A 13934-nucleotide genomic window follows, 5' to 3' on the forward strand; every position below is an offset into this window, starting at 1 on the left:
CTGATTTTGGGTGCAGTGCCGTCTAGTGGGCCAGCCAACGTCTCTGCCTTTGCCACAACCTCCAGCAGCATCCTGGTCCGGTGGGGTGAGGTGCCAGAAGCTGACCGTAATGGACTCATTCTGGGCTACAAGGCACTGTAGATGTTAATAAATCCTTTTAATTAAATCTTCAGGAACGAAAAAAGCAGATAAGAGCTGATTGCTAATGAAAGTGTTTGAGAGTATTTGCTTCATGTCTCATAGGTGGCATACAAAGAGAAAGACTCAGATTCAGCGCTCCGCTTCTGGATGGTGGAGGGAAACACCAGCCACAGTGTCTTACTGACCGGCCTAGATAAATATGTCCTCTATGAGATCCAGGTTCTCAGCTTCACACGCATAGGAGACGGCATACCCAGTTCACCCCCACTCCTCGAGCGCACACTGGATGATGGTATGACGCCATTCCACACTCTGGATATACTTAGCTTCATGGGAAAATTGCTTTGTACTGTGTTATTGCAGCACCTTCGATTTTAACTCAATGAGTTATTGCTTACAGTTCCAGGGCCTCCAGTAGGAATCCTTTTTCCTGAGGTCAGAACCACTTCTGTGCGACTCATCTGGCAGCCTCCTGCTAAACCCAACGGCATTATCCTCGGTGAGTTTTATCTATGATTATAAAAAAAACAATCATTTCATTCCAGTGTTTTGTGTCTGTCCTCTTGATCATGTGATTTGTATCTCTTTTAGCTTATCAGATCACTTACCGTCGCAACTCCTCCAACAGTAACTCGGCTATAGTGGACGTGCTGAGCCCAAGCGCGCGGCAGTACACAGCTAGTGGACTGAAACCGGAGAGTGTTTATGTGTTCCGTTTAACAGCCCAGACAAGAAACGGTTGGGGAGAAGCTGCAGAGGCCCTGGTGGTCACCACAGAGAAGAGAGGTGCAGACATATTGAATATTAAAATTAGGGTTATCGAGGAATAAATATAGCTCACAGCTTCAGGGTGCCCAGTTTAATTCCAAGATCAGGTTGCTGTCGGTTTAGAGTTTTACACTTGAGTGTCCTTTAGTTTCCTCCTCCCTCCAAGAGATAAAGATGGATAGATCTGTGCATTTCGCTGTGATGGACTGGCATCGCCTTCAGGATTGCAGCCGTATCTGCCTTAGTTTTCACTTTATTCATGAATCATTTTCACTTTATTGAAAAGCAATAAATGTTTTACATTTTAACACCAAACTAGACTTCGTTTAAATTCCTTTTCAACATGCTTCATCGTTTAGTACTAGCGAATTCAAGCATATTGTATTCATATATTAACTCTGAACCACTATTTTAAATACAACCATCTACACTACACACTTAAATGTTATCCATAAGATTTCAACAAATAATCGTGGCATTTACCTCTCTCAGCTCGCCCCCAGCCACCGAGTCGTCCCATAGTGCCTCAGGAGGATGTGCAGGCTCGTGGCGTGCTATTGTCATGGGAACCAGGCAGTGACGGTCTATCTCCCGTGCGCTACTACACTGTGCAGTACAAAGAGTTGCCCAACATCAACTGGATAGTTCACTCAGCATCAGTCAACCATGAGGCCAACTCTTATATAGTGGACAAGTAAGTGTGCACTCTTACATCTTTAATCTACTGCTGTCCACAGTTAATGTTCAGAAAGCTGACCAAAACATGTGTGCTCTTTACAGGCTCAAACCTTTCACTTCATACCAGTTCCGTGTTAAGGCTACTAACGACATAGGCGACAGTGAGTACAGTGAGGAAAGCGAGGCTATCACCACTCTACAGGATGGTAAGCTCCGCTCAATCTTTCTGAGTTATACATGAAAATCTGAAACTAAACTAGCTAGACATCATTAGTGCCAGTGCACTTACTGGAATTGTTGAAATATCTGATTTACTCGCTGAGGTGTGTGAGAACACTTTCTTGCATAATCCTCCCTGAATATCAGTATGTATAATCAATCTTCATTTGTACACGATTTATTTCTTGATTAAATTCTAAATTTATCTGATTGCTAAAAAAAAAACTTTAAGTTGTTTCATTTTTAATTAGGCTAATGGTTTAGTACGCTACCCATAATGCTGTTTGCTGCCATAATTCACCGTGTTTTATAGCTCTGTGTAAAACGTGCAGTCTTTACTGCTTCTATGTTGGATTTCTCATTTATATGGCACCGAACAATTTTTTTTCTCCAATTGCTACGCTCGCAATGTCTTCCTGTGGTGTCAGCATGGCCCACAATTACAAATTTTTCAAAGGAAGTTTAGTTGCAGTTCAGGAGATATTTTATGTTTATGTTCTCACAGCTCCAGACAAAGCTCCAACAATCATCTCCGTCACACCACACACTACAACCTCTGTGCTGCTCCGCTGGAAGGTAATGCTCCAACAGTCTCGGTTCACTGTTATTTTGGGAATCACACTACTAACAATCATGTCAGTAAAGCACTTGATAATTGAACCCCGATGACCTTTTACGTTCTTTTCTGCAGACCCCCTCCGAGGAGCAGATCAACGGCATCCTGCTGGGCTTTCGGATTCGCTACAGAGAGCTCCACTATGACCGCTTGCGCACTTTCACTGTCCGCACGATCAACAACCCGATGGCGAGCTGGACGGAGCTTACGGGTGAGTCAGGGTTTAACAAAGCACGATGAAGATGTTTTCATAGCATTACTGCTTTTCATAGCATCACTGCTCTGTTTAAATTCAGCTCTATTTCCATCAAAATGTTATATAAATCTGTAAAAAAAGAATAATTTTTTCTTGTTTCTTGATACATTGCTCAACCTATAGTTATAGAGACCAGAAAAAACACATCATACGGCATTAAATTTAACCATCCGATTTCATTTCCACTAAATGACCACATGTAAATTGTACATTTGTAATTTAATATACTTAATTTTTTTTATCTGATTTATTCTGCTTTATTTTCGTCGAAGTAAAGCAACCAGCATTGATGGCAAATTGTACCAGATTTTTTAATTAACAATAGCAAATAAGCTCTCTATGTAATTATCAGCACCATCCACATCTCGCTTTTTACACATCAGCCTCATTATTGTTACTTCACTGGAATGATTACTGAAATAATCAATGATTAGTTTAGTCGTCAGTGTTTTTTTTTTTCTTTTGGTTAAACATTTTATTGTGTACAGTGTACATAATGAAAAAGCGCTATTCTCTGTGTTTAATGATGATGTCATGGCGCAGGAAGGACGCAGACATTAAGACAGCTGATATCTGATTGCAAACCGAATTGCTTAGGCTCATGTCTATTTTAAGTTGGCACATAACTGTGCAAAAAATGATCAAATCCTGATCATCATTGCATTAGGAAAGCGAACTTAGCTCGCAAGGTTTTCGCTCCTGTATAGGCAGATTGACCGCTTCACCACTGTGCTTGTTGAACTGGCTCCTTACTCGGCTTGATCTTAGCAGGCAGGCAGCCAACCAAGGTTCAAAAGTAGACTAAATAAAAACATGTAGTTTGTGCCATTTGGGTAAAATATACTCCGCTTTTTAAAATAGAAATGTCAAAGTATATTACTGACAGAAAAGGTTCAAAACCAAATCCCTTAGTGGGGGATTCAAGAATGTAGCTACAGACACAGTTGACAGGTTTTCCCAGACAGTCACATATACAAGCTAGATCAGTTTTCATTACTATCTGCATGAGTGACGTGCAGAATGACAATTATGATCATTTATATTCGGAGCCAAATCAACACACAGTAAATAAAAGTGTCTTATTTAATGTCTCTTATGGCCTTGTTATGACTTTAACATGGAGCTGAAGAATAACTGCAGAAATGCTGGACTGTTTAATACTTAAGTGGCTCTCTCGCAGTGACACAAATACATAGCGACGTGTACCTCAGAGCAGCGTGATGAATTAAAAAGAAATAAAACCTCTTACTCGCAAACTACTTTGGTGGGTTTGTGTGCAATCCTGGGCTTGGCACTGCTTTGTCTCATTAACAAGCAAGTAATCAAAGCTGTTCCATGGCTCAAGGCTTTGTGTTTGTTTCCGAGATTGGACTGCAGCCACTGCACAAACGTGGGCCAATAAGCTGCTCTTACAGCTCACAGCTTTTCACTAATGCACTAATCCAAATTCTTCTCTTTTCCCCCTCTCTGATTCACCTTCACTCTTCTGTGCCTGCTTTTTCTGGTTTGACCTCCTCTGCTCCTGCCATTCTTAGCTCCCTACAGTATCAGGAACCTAAGTGAATCGTCACTCACCCAGTATGAACTTGACAGTAAGTCTCAAGACTCTCACCTTTTTTTCACTTTCGTCTTCCTACATTTTCCAGGACCCTAAAAAATATTGAAATACTCTGCTCACTCATTTTAATTACTACTTTGTGGTTTCACACTTTATTGCTATGCCCTGACCTCACTATTATAAGGTTCTTTCTGGCGTTTAGGCAGAAATAGATTTTACTGTCATGGGCTTAATTCTCCTGTGGTGTTTTTTTAGGGGAGGGTAAAAAATCTGTAAGAATTAAAAGTTTGATCTCAAAGCCCACAGATAGATTAAATTTGATATGGTTCATCTGCTAGCCAATCATTCAGAATGAAAATAGGATGAACATAGATCGACCAAGAGCATGTTTTATTTACACTCTGTTAGAAAAGGCTTGAAGTCTCAGTATAGCAAGCTGCAGAAGAAAATTTTAGTTGTTAACCTTTTGCATATATTTTTTTATAGAAATAAAAAATAGGTGTTTTGTACCAGTGTTTAGGTGTTTTGTACCGGTCTTGTATTCTGCCACATTATAAAATCTTTTAGCAGAAAGTAACATCATGACAGTAGCATTAAATATTACATTCAAATATTATATATTACTGACTATGAATGCAGTACAAGCAATGTGTTTATTTAAGTGACATTTTTCCTTGCAGATGCGGAAACCATGTCTATGTAGGTGCACAGTAACAGAGTGTATTGTATATTTTACAACTGTGTTTTTTTAATCCAAATGCTTAACAATAAAATGTAATGGGAAACCTGGTACAGGTTCAAATTTGAAAAAGTAAAATATTTCAGGAGGATACGTGCAGAAAAATTTAACATTGAAAAGCTTCAGTGAGTTCGTCATGGTTTATTAGTTAAATCATGAGATTAAGAGATAGTTCATTAGAAACCTTACCAGATCAAACAATATTAGATCTCACAGAAGAATAATGATTTATCTGTGTTTGGCTTGTGTTCAGAAAACTGACTTTGTAATTGTCTCAGTTTCAGACTCGTACTTTTGAAATAACTTTAAAGTGTGGGTTAACTTGTGCGTGCGTTGCCTGATGAAATATTATAAAATTCAAAAAAAGTCAGAATCAAAATCAAGTAAAAAGTCAGGAAAGCTGACATAAGTATTTGAATACAGAATTTATGTAGGTGGATTATGCAGACAAATGTTTGTGGGCATTTGACCATAATTTTTGGAGATTTTTAACTATAATGCACAATGACATACTGCTGTGTTATGGCAAAAACCAAACACAGCATATCAGCACAAACAGCTCATCTTAAATTTACAGCATGGTGGTGGAGGGGTGACCAGGCACCTGGGCACCTTATAGTCATTCAGTTGGCAATGAACAACTCTGTAGACCAAAATATTCTGGATTGCTAAAGCTTAGCTTAAATTGGGTCTTGCAACAGGACAATGATCTTATGTACACCAGCAAATCTACAACAGAATGACCCAGTCAGAGCTGAGACCTAAAACCGATTGAAATGCTGTGGCAGGACTTTACATGAACAAATGCTCGTTAACTTCATTGATCTGAAGCAATGTTACCGCTGCTGAAGGTGGCTCTACACTCTACTAATTCAACTAATGCTTAGTTCTTCACACATGGCTTCTCCATGTTGGCTTTTTATTTTTGTAAAAAGTGTATGATGGCATGGTGTAATATATCATGTGGTGGTGTATATCCGAAGTCGTATTCACCTAATTCTAAAACCTGATAATGACCAAATGATTTATATTATGTCCTGATACATAAAACCAGGATGTACTTGCATATTTACATGATGTGTATATAAGGATCTTTTGTCATTTTCCAAGCTCCAGAGAATGTCCAACATTTGATGCCTTATACACCAAAAATGGCTTTCACCCAGATGGAGCTTTGTATTCAGGTTCACATGTCAACACTAAAAGCTTTCTTCTGCAATACCAAAGTCTATCTGTTCTGTCCACTGCAGATCTGAGTAAACACAAGCGCTATGAGATCAGACTGAGTCTGTACAATGCTGTCGGAGAAGGCCCCATCAGCACACCGCAGGAAGTATTTGTAGGAGAGGCAGGTGAGCATCAGTCTCATCACCACTACAGGAATAAATATCCACTTCAAGTCAGAGCTTTTATATTGACTGTGCCAGTGCTGAGTTTGAGACTCGTTTTTGTATTCACTAGTGCCCACTGCTCCACCTCAGAACGTCGCGGTTCAATCTTCCACTGCAACCCAGCTTGATGTCACTTGGGATCCTCCACCGCTGGAAGCTCAGAATGGAGATATTCAAGGTTACAAGGTGGCTGTGACTTTTATACCAGATGTATACAGTAGTACAGTAGTTGTATCTGTTTGTCTTTTGTCTTTAAAACTCTACTTCATCAAGCTGGTGTAAATTTGGTTTTATTGCATTACAAATTATAATAATAATAAAAGGTAGTAGAACTTTATCTTGTGGTAGTTTGAAAGTTGCCATCTTTTCACTTCTTTCATATGCTCTTCTGTATTGTTTTACAATAATGAAACGAGACACATTAAGCAGTACATTATGTCTTTAGGTTTCTTTATGTTTTCGTAAATAAAAGAGCCCATTTCTTTCCGAATATCAAATACAGTACACAGAAAAGCTTTTGTCCAAACCATAAAAAGCAATACGGTCTGACATGTTATTTGTGCCTTAGTGTGTGTGCTTAGTTGCAGACTTCATTCATTTTCTTGTCACTGCTGATGACGTTATCTTTTCTTGTCACTGCTGATGACATTTTCTTGTCACTGCTGATGACGTTATAGATGTATTAACGTATTTGTGAAATTCATTACAGAACGTATTGGCACTCTGTCTAACCTAAACTTGACGTCACTGATTGAATCTACAGTCTGTACTAGAAAGAAATCAGGCCCAACTTATTACTTCTTTCATCCTGTGAATTTTCATATGACCATGTGTGGTGCTCTTGTGCTTGGTTTGTCATTTCCATTTCAGGTGCACAACGTTTGACAAGTCGCAATTCCTTTAGCTTAGTCATTGTCAAAGTGAATAAAAGAAGCCAAGTATTTGAAGAATAGGTTTGTCCTTGAAAATGATTAGTTCCTTGATCTTGACTTTACCTTGATCACCTTATGACCTGTTCTGGAACTGATTCCAGCGAGACTTCTCTTGGACTTGATAACAGTTTTGACTACAGCCTTGAGTGAAAATAAACCACTGTAAGGCATCTGTTAAACGCAAATCATTTATACATCTATAATTCAACATTGTAATAATACCTTTTCTATCTGGGAGGTTTATCTGCTATTCCATTTATATCAGCCTCCCTTAGAGTCAGGTAACATTAACACTAACAAATAGTTATATTAAATAGTTGTGGTAAAATGAGTTAGCGCCTCAGTCCATTTAACATTTCTATGAGCCTTGGGCATGTCTAATTTCTTATAAGACAAAAATGAAACAATTATATCCTAGATCTCTATAATTATGCGTGTTCATTCTACTAAAATCATTTATTTGTTTTTTTCCCCAATTCCCCCAATAAATAATTAATAGTTTGGTATTTTTATAATTATGTTTGTTGGTGGGGATTGTGCTTTTTGTACAGTTTAGAGAAATTTCATATTCTACAATCATCATCCTTCTTCTGAACCTTGAATCCTAATAACCTTATATACCCTTTGTCCTTGTACAGATCTATTACTGGGAATTTCAGCTCCAGAATGAGACGGAGAGACTGCGTACGCTCTTCCTGCCTGAATTAGGGGTGAAGCTGAAGAATCTGACGGGCTACACAACATACATGATTAGTGTAGCCGCCTTTAATGCAGCTGGAGATGGCCCACGATCTCCACCCACCAGAGGGCGCACTCAGCAAGCAGGTACATCCCGACTGCATTAAACACTGCCACTACTGCCCCTCTGACCTCCAGGATGACTCTGAAATAATACACTTGAGAGTGGGAAAATGTAAATCATCTTATGCCTGCATTCTTCCCAGAGTTTCCTGCTGTTTGGACTGTGGGTTTTCAAAACAAGCATTCACATTTTGTTGAATGTACGACTGCTATGATATTGAAGAACATGATGGAAATGTCATCTGCATGTTGTCTTGGGTTGTTTTTTAACGCAATTCGACAGTGTCTGGAGGACACTGGCATGTTTCCATGAGTTACTAAGAGAAGGAAGCATATGACAGCATGGTAGTGGGAATTTTATATTGGGGCAGCATGTGGTGTGGGTTTTGGCAGGACCACACAATACGAGCTGTGTTCTGCTTTTTACTAGTGTCTCAGCAGAAATAGAGCTTTTTAAAACAAATTCTTCCAGCCATTTCCTCTCCCTCAAAGACTTTGACAGTGTAGTAGGGAGGTGATGGCAGGAACTGATTCTAGGCCATCTTGCGAGTTGAGATCCTGGGACATTAGCCAATACAAGCTTTTCTATTTCTTTTTCTGAAAGAAACTGGCATTGCTGAAAGATTAGCCTCATCCAAGAATGAAAATGAGAAGTTTCTGTAACAAATGTGAAAGTAGGTTTAAACTTTTAAGCCTTTCTTGTTGACGTCATTGGCTAAGTCCTCCGCTTTCAAAACCTGAAAACTTAAAAAAATAAAACTTTGAAAGCGTCACCTACAATGAACCAATTCCATTGACTCCATTGAATTTGATCTTGAGTGTATTTAGCCCAGGTTTACATGAAGACTGTCATTTTCTGTTTGTGCAAAAAAAAAAAAAATCAATACGATGATTAAGTCTCCTGTCTGTGGCTGTGTGTGTGTGTGTGTGTGTGTGTGTGTGTGTGTGTGTGTGTGTGTGTGTGTGTGTGTGTGTGTGTGTGTGTTTGTGTTTGTTCCTTCGCAGCACCCAGTGCCCCCGGCTTTATCCACTTCAGTGAGCTGACCACTTCTTCTGTCAACATGTCTTGGGGAGAGCCCAAACATCCCAATGGCATAATTGAAGGCTACCGCCTGATCTATGAGCCCTGCACACCCATCGATGGTGAGAAACTCAAACCAGTCCACTGAGATGTATTACACTTGATATACAGAGAATGTAGTTTTTACGTTACACTTTTGTTTAATTTACTAAAGCCCTTTCTCACAATCAGTCCAAGCTGTGTTCTCTCCTGTGAAGGAGAAGCATGTAATAGATGGCATACCGTAGCTAATTTCTGCCGTCTGCACCATGTCACGTCACTACATTAATCAAGCAATGTTTTAAACACATGTTAGGGAATAGATTCCTGAGTAATTATGTGGAAAAAATAGAAGAGGCCTAAAGTTGTAGTTTAGAGAAGGTTTTAGAGACACGGACAGAGACAACTGTGAAGCTTCACTGTAGTGAAACAGCTTCATTCTCTTTCATACCACATGCATGTGTGTGCTGTATGTGAGCTCTTTTTCTTTTGCTTCTGCATGTATCTAGATTTGTAGTGTCTCCTTTACAGATTCCTCTCCTCACACTCCAGGTGTCAGTAAAGTTGTTACAGTGGATGTAAAAGGCAACGCCCCCCTGTGGATGAAAATTAAAGACCTGGCTGATGGGGTGACCTACAACTTTCGCATCCGTGCCAAAACCCTGACCTATGGGCCAGAGGTGGAGGCTAACATCACCACAGGGCCTGGAGAAGGTCCAGTTGTCTCAGATTTTTTTTTTTTGTTTTAGATCATGTCACTTTTATAAGTGATGTCCTCTGGCTCATATTTCTCTTACCATTGTTGTTGTTGTTGTTGTCGTTGTTGTTGTGTGCAGGTGCTCCTGGGCCTCCAGGTGAACCATTTATTTCACGGTACGGCACAGCACTTACCCTCCATTGGACAAGCGGCGACCCTGGCAGAGCACCCATCACACGATACGTCATAGAAGCCAGGCCATCTGGTACGTCCTAAAATAAACAAAGAAGTGGACTAAGATTCTGAAATATTTCAAAACAATGGCTCTTACAGCACGACTCAGATTTACTCTGTAAAACAAGCAGCACTATATATTAATTATTGCAAAATCTAGCTGCACAAAAGGCCTACGGATATTGAGAGATTAATTGTAAACCTTTTACTACACTAACACATATTTCTTTCTTTACTAAGGAGAGCCATAATACAGAATAAAAAAAAAATCATCCTTAGGCATAAGTATATTATGAAAGCCTATCAGTATAATTTTTTAATCATGCTGTAGTTTATGTGTATGAAAAGTCATACCGTTCAGCTTTAATAGTTAACTCGATGTTTTTTATTTTGTTCTTAGTTTTTTGATGCTTAAGATAAGATGCGTTGTGCTTTTCACCACACGAAACACATTGTGGCCCTTTTCTTCTGCTGAAAGTAAACTTATGTTTATATGGTTTGTGGCATCTTTCAAAGCTATTCTGTGAAAAATCTACCAGACTGGCGTGCTTCCTCTCACCTCCCAAAAACATGCCAGTAAATAGATTAGCCTTTTTAATGCTGCGTTTAATTGAACTCACATGTGGGTTCAAAATTCATGCATAGATGTGTGTATGCTGTTTAATTGAAAGCTATATACATATGGCTATAATCTCATTTAAAACTAAAATGACTGAAGAGTTTGAGCATCTATACTGATCTAATGTCATATGCTGAGCTCTATATTCTCTACATTTTGTCAGAATTTCCAGTTCAGAAACTATTTAGTCTTTTTTTGTTTGATCCCAGAAACAGATCTTGAACAAGTAACATCAGTTTTCTTTCTTGTTCATGTTCTTACATGTTCTTTTATGTAATCTGTTTTTTGTTTGTTTTGGTATTTTTCAATTGATTTAAGTCAGTAAATTTCAGTGGTGGACAAAGTGCACAAAGCATGTAGTTGAGTTAAAGTAGAGATACACAAGATATAATATTACTCCAATAAAAGTAAATGTGCTCCCCATAAACTTTCACTTGAGTAAAAATACAAAGTATTTGCCTTCAAATTTACTTAAATATCCAAAGGACTATGATTTATTAAGGCTACAATGGTCCTATCATTTTTGTCATAAGACTCATGTGAAAAGACTGGTTGGTCTTGGTTGTTACTCACACCAATCTATTAATAGTATTACCTGAATGAGTCAAACACTGATTAATATCTATTAAAATGATCATGAGCACAAAACCTTCTTTTCAACTACTTAAAAATTAATAGCACAAATAAGGCCACGGATGTTGTGGCGAGTTCGAGTCAGGAGTTTCTTCCTTAATTTCTTCCCCTTAAAATGTTCTGCTTGCTGTTGAACTGACACTGAACTGTAAGTTCGTGATAAATCAATCAAAACAAATCAATCAAAACAAGTTCAAAACAGATCGTGCGCTCAACCCTGATTGGTGGCCTGCTGCGTGCTTGACCAGTTAAGTTTTTATCCACACATAAACAAAAAGAAACAACTGATCTTACAAAACTTAGTTGAGTACAAAGTAATATATTTGACATTGAATTGTAGTGAAGTTAAAGTAAAAGCCTCCCCGAATGGAAAAACATTAACAGATACGCGAAAAAGCTACCTAAGTATAGTAACGAATTCCATTTACTTTGCTACTGTTCACACTTAAATTTACACATTTTAATAATCTACAGATGAGGGATTGTGGGATATCCTTATCAAAGACATCCCCAAAGAGGTGACATCATACACCCTGAATCTGGACATGCTGCGTGAAGGGGTCACTTATGATTTCCGGGTCATTGCAGTCAATGACTATGGCTATGGCTCTCCCAGTGCTCCATCTCCATCCATAGCTGGTAAGAACAGCCTGACTAAACACTTTTCCCAAAATATTTATTCCGTTTGCTTATGAAGTCTTTTTTTGTTCTTGAATTTCCAGCTCAGAAAGCCTCTCCCTTTTATGAAGAGTGGTGGTTTCTGGTGGTGATAGCACTCGTAGGACTAATCTTCATCCTCCTACTTGTCTTTATCCTCATTATCCGTGGCCAGAGTAAAAAGTACACCAAGAAGACTGATTCAGGTATGACAGGAAGCAAATCACATTCTCATCTCAGTCTGACACTTCTGTACAACGAACAAAATAGTTGTGTACCGTCAAGAGCGAGAGTCCAATCATACAAGAGAACTGGATTGGAAACACTGCTGTATTTGGGAATTTGATGTGGCACTGCAGTGATACATTAGGTTACATACAGTAATAATGCTATATGGCTAGCTAGCTTTATTTACTGAGCTGTTTGTTAATTCAATATTTATACAATTTCTGTGGCAAAAAAAAAGCAATAAAATCTTACAAATATGAAAGACAATTGATCTAAATAATAGCTACGAATAGTCTTTGATTATGGATGAACACAATGCCTGTAGAATATGAAACAGTTAAAGAGGCATATCCTAGATTACTTTTATTGGTTCACCAGAGTGAATTTAAAGCAACAAAATTGGTAGCTGCGATTTTGTGACTTCGAAATGAGCTTTTAGTGATGTGGTTTTCTTTACAAAAATAAGACTTCATTCCACACATGGAATTAAAGAGAAGAGAAGGAAATTTAATAGGAGACGTCTGAAGGTCGTCTGTTGAAAAAACTCAAATCCCTAGTCAGGTCACCAGTTGTGATAATAACTCCAGATCGATAAGCGTAGCTTTGTTTTTAAATTATTTTTATATTATTATATTTATATTATTTTACAAAAGTTTGTAAGACACTGTTTGTTTTCTGGCTGATGTGATACTCAATAGCACTGTCTAGTCATAGTGTTTCACTGCTTCGTTAGAGGTGCTTTGCAGACCTTTATTCTACATTTGCTTTTACCTTTGCTTGAGTTGTTGTAGTTGGCAATAGTCTTAGGCAGGTAATCAGTATAAAATATGATCTCCTCCAACCTGCATTCCAATTCAGCAGCACAGGGCTAATAGTGAAAATTCCAGCAGGACTGGAATTTGACAAGCCACTGGGTTTTTACTTTTTATATTTGAACTCTTATGAAGAAGCACAACCTTCACTTGTGCCAACCTGAGAAAAAATTATGCTGTAAAACCACTACTAAAATGTTCTACTTTTTTGGACTAAAAAATCTTTCATTATCCAAAGTACAGCCATAATTTTTTTGGTATGTGTTCACAGAAACAATTTAATGCCATAAAGCAAAACATACAGGAATTATAATAAATAGTTTTTGTCTTGCACTAATTTGCTAGTTTCACTATATTTGTTGTAGTGTATATAATACCAATTGAATACATCCCACTTTAAATGTAGTCCCACTTCGCCGTTATAATAACCTCCATTACTTAAAGAAGGCTTTCTACTAGATTTTGAAGCATGACTTGCTCTCATTCAGCCACAAGAACACTAGGGAGGTCAGTCACTGATGCTGAGCAAGGAGGTCTGGGGAGCAGTTGACATTCCAGTTCATCCCCGAGGTATTCACTGGGGTTTGGGTAAAAGCTCTGTGCAGTCCATTTAAGTTTTTCCACTCTAACTCTGGCTGAGCATGTCTTCATGGCACTCTTTTTGTTCGCAGGTGCATTGTTATGCTGAAACCTGTTTGACCCTTTCAGTTGATGTGAAGGGAGATTGTAATGCTACAGCATACGAAGACATTTGTGTGCTTCTAGATTTGTGGCAACAGTTTGTGGAAGAACTACATATGGCTATAACGCTCAGGCATCCACATTCGCTTGGCCATATAGTGTGTGTAGCTAATGAGCCCAATCCTTTTAATCAGTTTACTCGTAAAAAAATAAA

The 13934-nt window shown here is 38.5% G+C and overlaps 1 protein-coding gene across 4 annotated transcripts in view; it reads left to right on the forward strand.

The window, feature by feature from the left end:
- The window catches only part of sdk2a (sidekick cell adhesion molecule 2a), a 144780-nt gene that overhangs the window by 119109 nt on the left and 11737 nt on the right, over positions 1–13934 (forward strand). For 2 of the 4 annotated variants that reach the window (XM_083566610.1, XM_083566611.1), the window contains exons 26-42: positions 17–132; positions 244–433; positions 542–640; positions 733–927; positions 1402–1603; positions 1690–1793; positions 2312–2382; positions 2498–2633; positions 4214–4270; positions 6226–6327; positions 6437–6552; positions 7937–8123; positions 9105–9242; positions 9691–9873; positions 9996–10121; positions 11817–11981; positions 12065–12205. In XM_083566610.1, coding sequence (XP_083422736.1) covers positions 17–132; positions 244–433; positions 542–640; positions 733–927; positions 1402–1603; positions 1690–1793; positions 2312–2382; positions 2498–2633; positions 4214–4270; positions 6226–6327; positions 6437–6552; positions 7937–8123; positions 9105–9242; positions 9691–9873; positions 9996–10121; positions 11817–11981; positions 12065–12205 — 2328 coding nt within the window. The remainder of the gene's footprint in view (positions 1–16; positions 133–243; positions 434–541; positions 641–732; positions 928–1401; positions 1604–1689; positions 1794–2311; positions 2383–2497; positions 2634–4213; positions 4271–6225; positions 6328–6436; positions 6553–7936; positions 8124–9104; positions 9243–9690; positions 9874–9995; positions 10122–11816; positions 11982–12064; positions 12206–13934) is intronic. The other 2 variants (XM_083566612.1, XM_083566613.1) reach the window with 2 other exon arrangements.

This window comes from Silurus aristotelis (assembly GCF_946808225.1).
Source record: "Silurus aristotelis genome assembly, chromosome: 17".
Lineage (NCBI taxonomy): Eukaryota > Metazoa > Chordata > Actinopteri > Siluriformes > Siluridae > Silurus > Silurus aristotelis.